The 14,792-nt window shown below is 34.5% G+C and overlaps 1 protein-coding gene across 4 annotated transcripts in view; it reads left to right on the top strand.

Annotated features, from left to right (window-relative positions):
- FBXW7 (F-box and WD repeat domain containing 7) overlaps positions 1-14,792 on the top strand; it is a 206,311-nt gene that overhangs the window by 180,429 nt on the left and 11,090 nt on the right. For 3 of the 4 annotated variants that reach the window (XM_082653928.1, XM_082653927.1, XM_082653930.1), the window contains 2 exons: positions 8,764-8,898; positions 14,081-14,204. In XM_082653928.1, coding sequence (XP_082510054.1) covers positions 8,764-8,898; positions 14,081-14,204 — 259 coding nt within the window. The remainder of the gene's footprint in view (positions 1-8,763; positions 8,899-14,080; positions 14,205-14,792) is intronic. The other variant, XM_082653929.1, reaches the window with a different exon arrangement.

Here is a 14,792-nt window from a genome sequence, read left to right as displayed (position 1 = left end):
TTTTACCGGGAAGTTCAGCTACAACCAAACCTTGAATCTTATGAATTTTATAGCTCATGATAGTGATATTAATTGATTTATCTTTTCTTCTAGTGAGATAACACATAGAAGTCAAGTATTTAGCAAAGTAGTTGGCATCAATTAAACACTTGGTTAATTATTCCTTGTAAATAGTGAATAATATAAAGTATGTAAAGTGAAGGTATCTCTGATACTAGCCACTGTACTAATGTAAAATGAATATATTTCCTTACCTCTGGCTACTTTATTGATGGTATTTTATGAATGCATAGGGGAATAATGGTTGAAATAGAAGATATTGCATAGATTTTATATGATATTTCATATTTTATGGTGTCCATTTATATAAATCCCAATATTTTAAATACCTGGGCAATAACTAAGTAAATGTCCCAGTTTTTTTCTTCTGGAGCTGGAAAACTCACTTGAAGCAATGTTTATTTAAAATGGATTTTTAAAATTGTTTTCTACCCTTCAGGTGATTTCAGAGAAATTAGGATAACTTCTTTTTTCGGTTGATAACTGAAAGGTTAGAGCAGCACGTCTCGACAGGGAGCAAATTTTCCCTTGGTTGAAACATTTTTAGTTCTTACAACTGCCTGGGTCGGGGGTAGGACACTGCTGGCATCTGATGGGTGGAGCCAGTGTAAGGAACAGCCTCCCCCAACACAAAGTTATCCAGCCCAAAATATCAATTGCTGAGGTTGAGAATCTATGGCTTCGAGGCATAAAAGTTATACTTCACTGTTACAATAATGTTATGAACCACTACAGTTACAAAGATTTTGTGTTTTATTTTCACAGTCATTTGTTAATTAAACTTACCTTTTCTTAAGGATCATTCCCTCCCCTCATCTGAGTTCTTTTATCTTAGGTTCGTGATTTTTAAATTTTATTTTAATTTTTTCCTACACATGCCCTCAGAATTCTAAATTATTTGTCACATCCTTTTTTTTTTTTTTTTTTTTTTTGCTGTACGCGGGCCTCTCACTGTTGTGGCCTTTCCTGTTGCGGAGCACAGGCTCCAGACGCGCAGGCTCAGCGGCCGTGGCTAACGGGCCCAGCTGCTCCGCGGCATGTGGGATCTTCCCGGACCGGGGCACGAACCCGTGTCCCCTGCATCGGCAGGCGGACTCTCAACCACTGCACCACCAGGGAAGCCCCTGTCACATCCTTTTAAAAAGAGATGTATCCCGCCAATTAGAGGTGAAAATAGCACTCAGACACTTACAAAGCCTAAAAAAAAATGCTTTAAAGACTTGCATCATCTCTGATTAAGCCAAGGAGACAGGAATATGGGTGTGGATTGTCATGCTTACACGCACATGTAGTGTGAGCAGCACAGCACTTGAGAGTATGCAGAGGCTGATTTCATATCATTTTTATAGGAAAGTACCAACATGATGGAAAATTACACTATTAGTAATAGTTTTATCATCATTGTAGACAGCCTCCAAAATGTTTATTTTATATGCAAAGCTTTATTTCTTATCAGAAGGTAGTCTAGACTGAGATTTATTTTGTATGTGGTATGGACCTATTTTTTTTCAGTGTTTCAGAGGCCCAGAATATTCTTTGCTAGCCATTTAGGGTTTTTTTTTTTTTTACCAGTTTTAAGAGAACTATCTCAAATACTGATATATAAAATATAGTTTTAAGAGAACTATCTCAAATACTGATATATAGTAGGGGGCATTTGTGCTCTATTTTGCAGTGAGGGTGTTTTAGGGAGTCCTTTGTACAATGTTGGCTTGTTTATTAGCTCACTCATGCTTTTCTTAATGAAACGTCCTCGTGTTACCACATACTGTATGTCATCAAATCAGAGATACCATAGATTATTAGATGCATCCCAAATTTAGAAATGTTCATTGTAATTTTAAAAACTTGTTTTTTTAGAATTAATGATATTCAATAAACTATATTAGGCTAGCTTTTGTCCTATAAAAAGGCCCATTTGATCACTTTTCATAGGAGAAGTAGAAAACTTGTTCTCAGTTAATAGGAATAACATAGAATTATCCCTGCAGGTGTAGTACTATATTTTTTTTTTCACATACATATTCTGTAGCAAAGAAGTTTACTAGCAACAGAAGGTCAGCTAGACGGGTAGATCAAGACCTTAATCCTTTGAGTACCATTTCTTCCTTGACACACCCAAGACCCCATTGTGGTACACTGCCCTTAATTTTCAGGGCTGGTGCCAAACTAACTAGAAATGAATCCTTTGCCTAAAGGCTTACAATGCTTTAATGCTTAACTTGTAGAGAGAGATAATTTCATAGTAAAGTGGGGGAGTCATGAGTTGACCTACGTGGTATACTTGAGGGACAATTAAACTGGCATGATTTCTACAGATGTGCTATGCGGGCATTTAATGATGACTTTTCTGTGGCATAACAAGCAAAATGGGAGAGCTTGTCCCCTTACTGTTCTGCTATTCCTCCTAAGATGGTGGTACAGCATTGTTTCGGTCCAGCTCCATCTATTCTGACAAAGTACTCTGTACTCAATTTATAAATTGAATGAGAACAAATGATACACCATTTTAGGAAAAGGGAAACTGAAACAGAATGCCACTCTAAAATAGAAGTACCAATTAAAAACAAAACTAAAAAAAAAAAAAAACAAATTTTGTACTGTTTGAATTTTCAGTTGCCCTTGATTCTGCTTTTTTTGGCAGCCCCAGGTTGATGCTTTCAGATTGTTAATTTGGGGGAAGAGGATTGGTCACTTTTTTATTTTGTTTATGTCATTTGAGTGTAAATATATAGTTTTTCACTTGCAAATAGTAGACTAGGTAAAGACACCAATAACATTGACATTCTCTGATGTTGAAATTGATATTCAGAGGTATCCTGATATAATGAGAAGCACTTTGACTTAGAAGAAAAAGCTCTTAGTACAAATTCTGGCTTTCCCTCTTAATAACTGGGTAATTTCATTGATATTATGTAACTACTTTTGCCTGTGTTCTTATCCTCTGTAAAATAGATATAACACTAAAAAGTTGTCGAAAGGGAGAAAACATGTAAATGTGCTTAAAGCTGTTCTTGGAAATACAGTGGAAACTCAATAAATGTTAGTTTCCTCTCTTGGTTAAGAAATAGCCTTTGTGAACCTCAATTTTCTCAGGTGTTAAAAGAAGCTATTAACACTAGCTTCATGCAAATGTCATCAGATTAACATTATTAGCATTATTTTAATCAAAGCATATTTGTATTGTATTAAAATTATGAATGTACTTTGAAAATGCCTGTTATACTCCATAATATTTTTTTGAATGATAAAGTAGAAAATACTTCTGTGTTTTGAAATTAAAAGTGGAGTAAAAACTATTCCTTTGAAGGACTTAATCAAGTTTTATGGTAACACTTAGAAATTGTACATGTTTTCTAACTTATTTGGATCTCTTTTATTTGCTAGCCAATGACATGTTAAAACAGCAAGGTACCAAAAGAAAATGAATTCAGTAATACTTTGCCATTGTATTTGAAACAGTATGATCAAGAAGTCCTGTTGGGTGATGAAGAGTTAAAGAAAGTCATGTATTTAGCCAGAGAAGACTAAGGGAAAAATGTTGTTTCTGTCTAACGTTTTAAAGACTTTTGTATAAAAGTAGAATCAGACTGATTCTTGGTTTCTTCAGCAAACAAAACCTGAATCATATTCTTTGAGTCAGATTTTGGTGTAAGTTGAACTTAACAATTTGAACTGACCCAGAGTAGAATGGGAGCTAGTAAGTCTCCACTCCTGGAACTGTTCAAACAGACTAAGTAACCATCTTCTGGAGGTACTAGAGAAGTGAGTTCTTTACCACATGAAATGCAGGTGCTAGACTGCCTAAAGTCATAAAAATATATATATCTGAATGAGATACCACCAAGGATCATCCAGACTAATAACCACTGCTGGTTTGTGAATCATCCACATCCATACGGGATGAGTTGGTTATTTAAAGCATAAACTGCCCTCAGCCCCACCATGACCACTGAATCAGACTCTTTGATGGTGGGCTGGGGGACTCCATGATTCTTGCACCACTCAGACAGCACTTGGGAACCCCTGGTATGGCCAAGCCCCTCATTATACAGGTGGAGTCTCTGAGACGCAGACTCATTAAGGGGCTTCCCTGCAGTTCCACAGTGAGTTTACTGGTGAAACCTTGGCCCCTGATTACGGCTCAGTGCTCCTTCTACTCTTCTCTACTACCTTCAGGTATTCTCTGATTACCTGAAATCAAATACCGCTTCCATGGGGAATTTTCAAGTTTGCATTTGCAATTTTGTCCACAAATTAAATTTTGTTTATCTTGATTCTTTCTGATTTTGGAATGTTTTTCCTATCCCTTTCAATGTGTTCCCAGTAACTTTACCATGAAAGACCAAAGGAAAGTGCTTTTTTCTTTTCCAGAAGAACTACTTTTCAGAGCAGAAATAAAATAATTATCAGAATTTACAGCACTTTTTCAGATAAAGAAACTAAAGCCTGCAGAGGTAAATTGTAACCTGATTAGTGGCAGTTATCTTCTCCAAAAGTTGTGTTTCCTGATCCCCAATTCGGTATTCTTTCCTCCAGTCCTCATTAAAGATTGGTGTGGGTTCAACAATCCACACCGATAATAATAAAATATTCTTTTATTTTAATATAGTCATTAACTGCAAGGTTTTCAAGTTAATACATCCTTCCCTTGCTGTTAAATCGTGTATATATCAAAACTGGGAACCAGTCTCGGAACCAGACTAAGCAAGCAAGTCCCAGTGATACCATCAGGTACATAGATTAGAAACTTTCTCAAGAAAAAGGGGTTTTTTTTTTGGTTTTCTTGTTTTTTTTTGTTTTTGCGGTATGCGGGCCTCTCACTGTTGTGGCCTCTCCCATTGCGGAGCACAGGCTCCGGACGCGTAGGCTCAGCGGCCATGGCTCACGGGCCCAGCCGCTCCGCGGCATGTGGGATCTTCCCAGACCGGGGCATGAACCTGTGTCCCCTGCATCGGCAGGCGGACTCTCAACCACTGCACCACCAGGGAAGCCCAAGAAAGTTTTAAGATAGCATTGGTGCAGTATTTCCTGACTCTTTGGGGATTCATTCATTTATTCAACAAGTATTTACTGAGTATCTGTCAGGTGCTAGGCCCTAATTTGGATCTGGGATACAGTAATTAACAAAACAGACAAAAACCCTTTTTTGGAGAACTTAACTCTAGTCAGGAAAGGGAGGGGGTTGGGGGATTTCAAGCTGGTTTGCAGTTTTAGAAAATTGCACAGAGAAGGTCTCAGAGAAGGAGGTAGGGAAGTAAAGCACGTGGGTGTCTAGGGAAAGAATAGTCCAGGGATCAGCAAGTGAAAAGGCTCTGAAGCAGAGCATGCTGGGTGTGTTTGAGGCACAGAAAGAGTATCTATGGCTAAAGTAGAGTAAGCGAGGGAAAGGCATAGGAAATTAGAACCTTGTAGGCCAACCTGAAAACTTTGGTTTTTGCTTGGAGTGAAGTGGGAAGCCACTGGAGGGCTTCAAGCAGAAGAGTGAGTGAGTGACTTTTAGCACGGTCACTCTGACTGCTTTGTGGAGAACAGAACTAGGAGGGCAAAGGTGGGAAGCTGGGAGACTGGGTAAGAGGTTATAGGAATAACCCAGGTGAGAGACAATAGTAGCTTAGACCAATGTAGTAATAGTCAGATTCTGGGTATATTTTGAATTTTAAGGTCTTAGAATTCACTGATGGATCAGAACTATCTGATGGTGAAAGTAAGAGAGTTGGGGATGACTCCAGAGCTTTGGGCCTGAACAAACTAATATAATAAGAGTTACATCTTACTGAAACAGGGAAGATTGTGGACATGCATATTTGAAGAGAAAGGTCATGGATATAGTTTCTATTACATACCCAAGAATACATGTTGAATAAGCAATTTTATAAAAGGTCTGGAGTTCAGGAAAGAAATCCAGGCTGGAGAGAGAAAAACTAGGGACTACATGGTCCAGACCTTTGCTGGAACCATCTAAGAGATGTGACTTAAAGTAATTGGACTGTCAAATATGTATGGTCGGTGAAAACAGTCTCATTTACTTTGTAGATTACAGCTTGTTACTAATCTTTGTCAGTTGTATACTTTTCAGTAAAATGTCACAAAGTAACATCTGCTGAATATATGTATAATTCAAATTGAAATATAATTTAAATTTTATTTAACTTATTAAATATTATCTTAAAACAGAATAAAAATATTGTTTAAAGTCTTAGAAGCATTTTGCTCTATGGGCATAATTTTCATCATGGACTTTGCCTTAAATATATAGAAGTTTCTGACACAGTTTCTAACATTTACCTAAGGTCTGAATTGTTTATCTTCTGTTCTGGCTTTTTTCGTTCTGTACTCCAGCCCCTAAAATCCTGGAAAGGATATTTTTTCATCTGTTAGCAGTTATATACCATGTATTGATACTGTTTTTCTATTCCTTCCTTTTTTAAACACTGTAATAATATGTTAACTGAAAAAAAAACAAAACATGAAACTTGTATAGTATATTAACCTTTAATTAGAAATATTCATAATAGTTGTAATTTATATAGAATAGTAATATATTAAATTATATAGAATATAAATTATAATTAGTAATATAAATAGTAATATGTTAAAAGATGTTTCACTATCTTTTTACCATAGAAGATCACATACCTTTATTTAACCATAAATATTTCCAAATATTTCCAAAAATATCTGTAAAGCTGGCGTTCATATATGCAAAGGAGATTTAAAAGTTTACATTAAAATTATTCTATCAAGTGTCTTAATTAAAGCTGCATTTTAATCAAGTCAGCATAGTTATCCATCACCCAAAATGGGCATGTTTTTATACTAGTGTCCATGAATTCTTATAATGTAGATGGAGAGGAACAGCATATTATAAAAACCCACCTCAAATCCTGTGAGGAATATAAATCATTAACTTAGAGTTTATAGTATTGGTACTGTCAGGGATGAGTGGCGATTGATCAGCAAGAGTTTTGTCAAAGAGGTATTAAGTTTTGAACCAGGATTTTAAGCTATGTGAGGGAAATGGAGTGAAATAAACTTCAAATTAACTGCTTTTAATTGGTCATGTGTGTGCATATACATGTATATGAGTATTTTTAACTTCTATGTATAAATCCTCACCCTAACCAAAAAGGATACACAGTGAGTACTCAAGGAGAATGTTCTGGGTATATGTATGTGTCAAAGTAAAAAGAAAGGACACAGCTTATTAGAGCCTCTGTTTCCTCATATTTGATGGTAAAATGAGGATATTCTCCAGGGTTTTTATTGATGATTAAGTGAGATATACATATATAGTAGTACTGTGGAAATACTACTGAAATGTTTGCTAGTATTAGTGTAGTCTACACTTTATGATAGGAAAGAAGAGATGAGATTTCATTGTAGATTCTGATAAATATTTTAAGAACTACTTTAAAAAGTAGTGATATTCTGAATACGGCTTCCAGTATCCTCAGTATCTCAGTTTTCAACTATTATCTATTTCACATGTTACAAAATCCAGGTTCCTAGTTTGAGCAAGAAAGGGAATGTCAAAATCCAGATCTTTCTAGCTCCAAACCTCACCTATTGTTCTCTCTTCTCCCACTTCCAAAGTGGACATAATAATTCACAAAGGTACTATATCAGCTTGCTCAAGGATGTTTTTTCACCTAAGTGTTTCAAGGTTATTTAAATGTTTTACTTGATTTTTGTGAGGGGAGGTCCTAACATTTTAAATGATTCATGTGGCTTTTTAGTTTCTCCTTTTAAGAATCATGGCATTTCTGTGCAGGTGTTCCACACTGGGGAAACAACCCCCTTAGTATGGTTTAAAGGAGCTCATATTTTTGAGGTATAATTGTTTTTGTTTTTCCATAGCATATACTTTATTTCTTACCCTCTTTTAGCCTTTGTTCATATTCTAATTTTACTATTAAGTCAGCTACCATTTTCTGTTGTTTTCTTTCTTTCTTTTTTTTTTTTTTTTTTTTTTTGCGGTACACGGGCCTCTCACTGTTGGGGCCTCTCCCGTTGTGGAGCACAGGCTCCGGACGTGCAGGCTCAGCGGCCATGGCTCACGGGCCTAGCCACTCCGAGGCATGTGGGATCTTCCCGGCCCGGGGCACGAACCTGTGTCCCCTGCATCGGCAGGCGGACTCTCAACCACTGCGCCACCAGGGAAGCCCTTGTTTGCTGTTTTTTATTTGAAATTATTTTCACATAGCAAATCAAAGCCCTTTTAATTGGTAGAAGACACTTGTCAGATGTGCAGTCTATCCAGTTATTAATTTTTCTCTAGTTGATGCTGCCAGTCTCAGATGAGTGCCTTACTAAAACCATCAAGTTTTATGGTGCCCACTAGAAAGAAAGGGAAGAAAGGAAAATCATCTGTCAAAATTCATTTACTTAGTGGCCCAAACCGATGTTTCTGAATAAAATTTTGGTTTCTCAACCAGTATCTTGGTGGTGGATGGACGAACATATAACAATTATAATAATACAATGCAAAAATATTTTTCTGTCTATCAAGCCTAAAAAAAACTTTTACACAATAAAGGTAGCTAATAAACTTGATGAGACTAAATGATTGTCACTTCAGTGCCTTCTACTGTAAGCAGCCACTTTTTATGTTGTGTGTGGATGTGGATTTTCCTTTATGAGTTTATAATTTGAGACATTTATTAAAATAATAGATAAAAATTTCTAATTCCTCTTTGATAGAGCTGGAGTGGACCAGAGAAATTGCTTGCTTTAGATGAACTTATTGATAGTTGTGAACCAACACAAGTAAAACATATGATGCAAGTGATAGAACCCCAGTTTCAGCGAGACTTCATTTCCTTGCTCCCTAAAGAGGTAAGGATTATCAATTATATTCTTCATTAGTGCTATTTGAAAATATAAATCAACAGCTACCATCTTTAGACATTGTCATGCTAATTATGGTATTCAGTATTGTCAGTTTAACACTCTTAATTAGTATTACAGGGGGCTGTAAATGATAAGGTGCTGTGACTTAATATAATTTTCAGATTAAATTATACTTACAGACTAAGTGTCTTCTTTCCATCACTGGAATAAGTCATATGTGAGACTAAGCTATTGAGTTTCGTTAATTTGACTGTTTCTTTACCAAGATTTTTTCCTAGGTTATTTGAAGTCCAACCTTTAGTTGTCTTGGTATGTTCATTTATAGTAGTAGATTTTTTAAAATTCTGATTTTATTAAAACAGCAATATTTTTTTTCTTATTTTGTTTTTTGTTTATCCTAAGTCCCTTCAAGACTAATAGTTTCATGATTCTATTGGATAGTAGTTCTCAGTGACTTACATTATGTAATTATTTTGAAGTGTATGGAATTTCACATGTACGTCATCTTCTATAAATCATTCCCCTTTCTGCCGCATCACACACACACACACACAATCACAGATTTCCCATACCAGTTACATTCTTATAGTATTTCTTTTAGAATTATTTATGCCCGTTTGTTTTAATATCTTTATATAAAATAAAACATCTTTGATTTTTTATCATTGATTATGATCACATGTGCATTCTTGACTATGTAAATGAGGCATAGTTTAGATGTAGTTCTTTTATTGATGTTGTAGCCTTCATAGTTTCATTTTTGTCAGCAAACAGAAATAAGATAACATTAAATAATCAATGTTACCATGATTTATATTTTCACAAAAGTTTTATATATGCCACTAATCATACATAGATCAGCTAAGAAGACAATATAAAATACCATTTATGTTAATATAAATATAAATGCAAATGGTCCTGAAACTTCAAATTTGAAGAGAAAGGAAGTTGATTTTTTTTTTTCAGATACCCATGCTAAATATCCTAAGGGCATTAAAGATAGTCCCAATACTAATTTCACAACGGATATTAATAAAATGGTTTCATCATAGTTAATGGATAAAATTAAGCATAACTACAGGAAAAAGCAAAGTGGAAAAAAATATCTTTTTCCTGAGATGTTGCTTCTTTGGAGTGATTTTTAAAATGACATTGTTCCAGAAAAAAAAATCTTTATTCTTGATGGCTCATTCTAAAACTGAACTCTTTGGATAGATTTCGCTTATGAAAGTGGCATAAGCTCTCTCTCTTTGCTTCCAGAAGGGTGGTAATAATAGGAAGCACTTTTATAAGTATTTGACTGAAACTGAATTTATTCTCCTTTGATATATTTTTCATAGTTTTCCTTGATATCCTTCATATTTTAGAAGGTAGTATTTTTGTTAAAATATAGACGTTTTCTCAGTCTAATTTATCCTCTTATGTCTAAAGATTGTGAGGTTTTTGTTTTGTTTCGTTTTTTCTTTATTTGGATTTCCACAGAAGCTTCATAACACAAAAAAAACATGATTTGAAATCAGAAGAATATTAAAGTATTCTTAAGAATCTAAAAATTAAGCACAAATTATCCATAACCAGGGCAGTAAAGATTTTCTTGAATTAAGTGTTCCTTTGAAGATTGCCTGAGGGGAAAGAAGCTTTGCTAGATAGAATGAGTGAGCCTGACTTAGCATGGCACCTGTCCCCCCATCTTTTTTAATTTGTTTTTTATTGAAGTATAGTATTGTATATAAGTATAGTATTGTATATTGAATTACAGTGTTGAGTTAATTACTACTATACAGCAAAGTGACTCAGTTATACATACATATACATTCTTTTTCATATGCTTTTCCATTATGGTTTATCAAAGGATATTGAATCTAGTTTTAACTGCTAGAAAAAACGTTTTCTTTTTTGAAAAATGCTTTATTTTATATGTAGAGAAATAATGGTATAGATCTAAGTCCTGAAGGAAACTAACATCTTATTGGAGACTAAGTACTATCATTATTTAAAACAGTATTACCTTCATGTCAGGAAATGGACTTATAGTAATTTTCTTATAATTCCTTTCAACAGATCGCAAAGCTCTTTACCAACATTTACTTACTAATCTCAAAAACCTTGACAGAAATCTCACTAGTCTCACATGGGAGACTTGTGATAAAGAGCACTATCTTTATTTTGTAAGTAAATGCCAAGAAAAGCATAGTGATACAGTAGATGATCTAGAACAAAGCCTAAATTCTTAACATAGGATTGGCCAACATTTTCTTTATTCTTTTCTTTTCTTTTTCTTTCACTATTTCAATCCACTGAAATATAGCAATTCTGGGAAAGTATTAGCTACTTTTTAAATATAATATGGTGGTCTTTTATATTGGGTTGGCCAAAACGTTTGTTCAGTTTTAAGTACAAATAAAAGACACGTTTTTTCATTTTCACCAAGAATTTTACTGAACAATGTATTCACTAACCGAATGAACTTTTTGGCCAACCCAATATAAGTTATAGTGAAAAACAAAAAACAGCAACTCTCATTGAAATGACAAGTTTGGCCAAAGAAAAGATAATTATCTGAAATGAATTTTCAATATAAGAGATTTTCTTGTGTGGAAGTAGTCCTTAGGAAGAATTACTAATCTAGAGTTTACCTTTAATACAATTTAATAGAAAACTGCATTAGCTAGACCATTCAATTTGGCTCCAAGAAACCTGTAACCCCCTCTGTGGTATTGTAGAGATGTAGTTTGGGACAATGCCCACTCTCTGTCCCCTATAAGGAACCCTACATGACAAAACCTTGTTTCCTTCGAGGAACTGGTATAACTAATTGCTGTTTTCTTTTTGCTTGGCAGCCTAATTAAAAAACCATGTAAAATACTGTTGCCAGTATATTTGTGTTCTACTTTTCCTCTAGTTTAAACCTTTTCTATTTATATTTTTCCTGGTTCTGATTTTCTTATTCATATTTTTCTATGTATATTTTCTCTTTTTTAAAAAATTTTATTATTTGGCTGCATCAGGTCTTAGTTGCGGCATGAGGGATCTTCATCGCAGCATGCGGGCTTCTCTAGTTGTGGCACATGGGCTTCTCTCTAGTTGTGATGTGCGGGCTCCAGAGTGCACAGGCTCAGTAGTTGCGGCTTGCGGGCTCTCTAGTGGCGTACGGGCTCAGTAGCTGCTGAGCGTGGGCTTAGTTGCCCCACGGCATGTGGGATTTTAGTTCCCCAACCAGGGATTGAAACCTTGTCCTCTGCATTGGAAGGCAGATTCTCAACCACTGGACCATGAGAGAAGTCCCATGCTATGTGTATTTTCTATAATACAGGGATGTTTTGATGGCATGGACAAACATTTAATAAGTTGAAGTTTATGGTTGAGTTAGGGACTTTGCTGTTCTAAAGGAACGGGCACCAGTTACCTATGGAGTTAGCACTTCAAATTTCTTTAGCACCTGAGTGTTTCTTTACATTTCTTTTTAATGCATGCAGACACTGGACTAGATGATCTCTTAATCACCAGTAATGACAGAAATTTTACCTGTTGATTTAAGGATAAATCTAACCTGCTCTGGATTTGTTTCTTAGCATTTAGGATCCATTGAATGTTTCTATAACTTACCTGATTTCTGCTTCAGCTGGATAGCTAAAATAAGAGTAGCCTTTTTCATATGACCATTCTCAATATCTTGGGCATTAACTAGCATCTCTTTTCCACAAATATAACTTTGTGCCTGATAATTTCAATGTTAAATATCAGTTTCACATAGAAGATTAATAGTATGCTGTTAGACTGACACTAAGCAAACTTGTCTAGGCTTTGATTGATTGAGAATTTCAAAATTAATTGGTTTATGGGGTATCCATTTAAAAATATATTGTTGAGTTATGTATGTATGTGTATATTTGTATATGTGAACACACACGCATATATAGATTGTTTAATATAGTTATGCCTTTTCATTTTAAATGACTCCGTTTCTGTATATAATACTGAATGGTCTTCTCTGATAGACCAAAAATAATTATTCCACAAAAAGTTTTTCACTGTCATTTGTCAGTAGTAGTATTACGTTGAATACTGACTGGTTGAAGTACTTTCTATATAGAATATACTCAATAAATATGTGATTAATGATGAACTCTGTATATATATTGATACAAAGTCATTGGGAAAACATAATTTATTTCATGTAATTCCTGTTTAGCATCAAAAAATAATTCAGATTGTGCTTTTTTACTCCCTGTATGACCCTAGGTCCTTTAAATGATAGTTTGTTTTAATCTTTGTAACTTAGTTTATGTGAAAAGTAAACTTTACTACTCTGTTTAGATCATTCTGTCCTAATATCATAATTTAAATTTTTATGTGATTTGTGAGGCTAATTGGACGAGCATAGTCGGAAGCTGTTGTTCTCCTTTTTCTTCTATTTCCTTTTCTTTTATTTATTTGAATTGACTTTACACACTGGAAGAAAAATTGATGGTTTGCAAGTATTGGAAACAAAATTTTTAAATCAGTGATATATCAAAGACTTAGCTCAAATATACAACTCTATCTGGCCCATCCAGAAAATCTCCATAAGCAATATAAAGGAATTAGAACCCAATTACTTTTATAGGTCTAGGAAGCAGTTTAATAATTGTTCCTTTTTGTCATTTACAGTAAAGGATTAAATGTTTGAAAAGTACATCACTGTGATATAAACAGTTTGATACGATAAAGAACTATTAATTATATCTAACTATCTGAAGGATTCTGAAATTATGCCACACAGAGTATATAGGAATCTCATTTCTTAAGTCAAATTATATTGTAGTGAGGACAGAAAAAGACAAAATTTAAACAACTAATAAAGTAAAAAATATATAAATAAATAGTAGAATTCTTGAGATGAGATTCACAGAGCAAAGGCAAGAGAAGAGGCAGAGAGGTTTAATAAGTATTCCTTGAAGAGGTGAGGAGCTAGTGGGGTGAAGTTCATAAAAACCAATAGGGTGTTTTTAAATCTGGTATGTGTTTGTTAAAATTGAATATTAGAAGGTACTGCCTTTCATAATTTTAGAAATTAGAATGTAAAATTATATTACATTTATAAGTACTTTATACCATAGGGAATAATTAACTTATTTTTTATCGTTAAAAAGAGACACATGGTATACTATGCTTTTTCTTTTCATAGCTGGCACTTTATGTGCTTTCATTCCTGGAACCCAAAGACCTGCTACAAGCGGCTCAGACGTGTCGCTACTGGAGAATTTTGGCTGAAGACAACCTTCTCTGGAGAGAGAAATGTAAAGAAGAGGGTAAGGTTCAAAATCACAGAGAGAAAATATTTGTAGTTCGAAAAAGCAAAGTGATTCTGAAAAATAATAATAAGTTTTATGTGCACATAGAATAAAGTGGTGGATAAATAAAAAAAGAGAACTTTGGCAGCCTATCAAAGAATCAAGACTGTGTCTTCATTTACATTCACCTACTTATATAAAATCCACAGGTTATTCCACACGTTCAGATGTGCCAAATCTTGCCACTAACCCCTTTAGTGAGCACTGTAACTAATAGTGAATATATCTCATTTGCTTCCCAGTCTCCAGTAGAATTAATAAACAATGAGAAAGTCAAGATGAGGACAACTTAAAGAGAACCCCCAAATTAAATTAGCAATTAAATACTCAAATATTTGTAGTCTATTCATTTCTTCCACAAATATTTCTTGAGCACCTCTTATGTGCTAGATATTCTTAAATCCTGGGGATGTAGTAGTAAAGTCCCATTTTCTTCCTACCATGGAGCCTGTGTTCTGAGACCTGTTTAAAAAAAAAAAAAATCCCCTTTCCTAGTAATGGAGTAGGTATCATACATATTAAGAAAGGACATTTTTTCTTTCCAGC

This window comes from Grampus griseus (assembly GCF_964374135.1).
Source record: "Grampus griseus genome assembly, chromosome: 4".
NCBI classification, from domain to species: Eukaryota; Metazoa; Chordata; class Mammalia; order Artiodactyla; family Delphinidae; genus Grampus; species Grampus griseus.
Note: the sequence above shows the minus strand (reverse complement) of the source record. Positions and strands in the feature narration are given on the sequence as shown.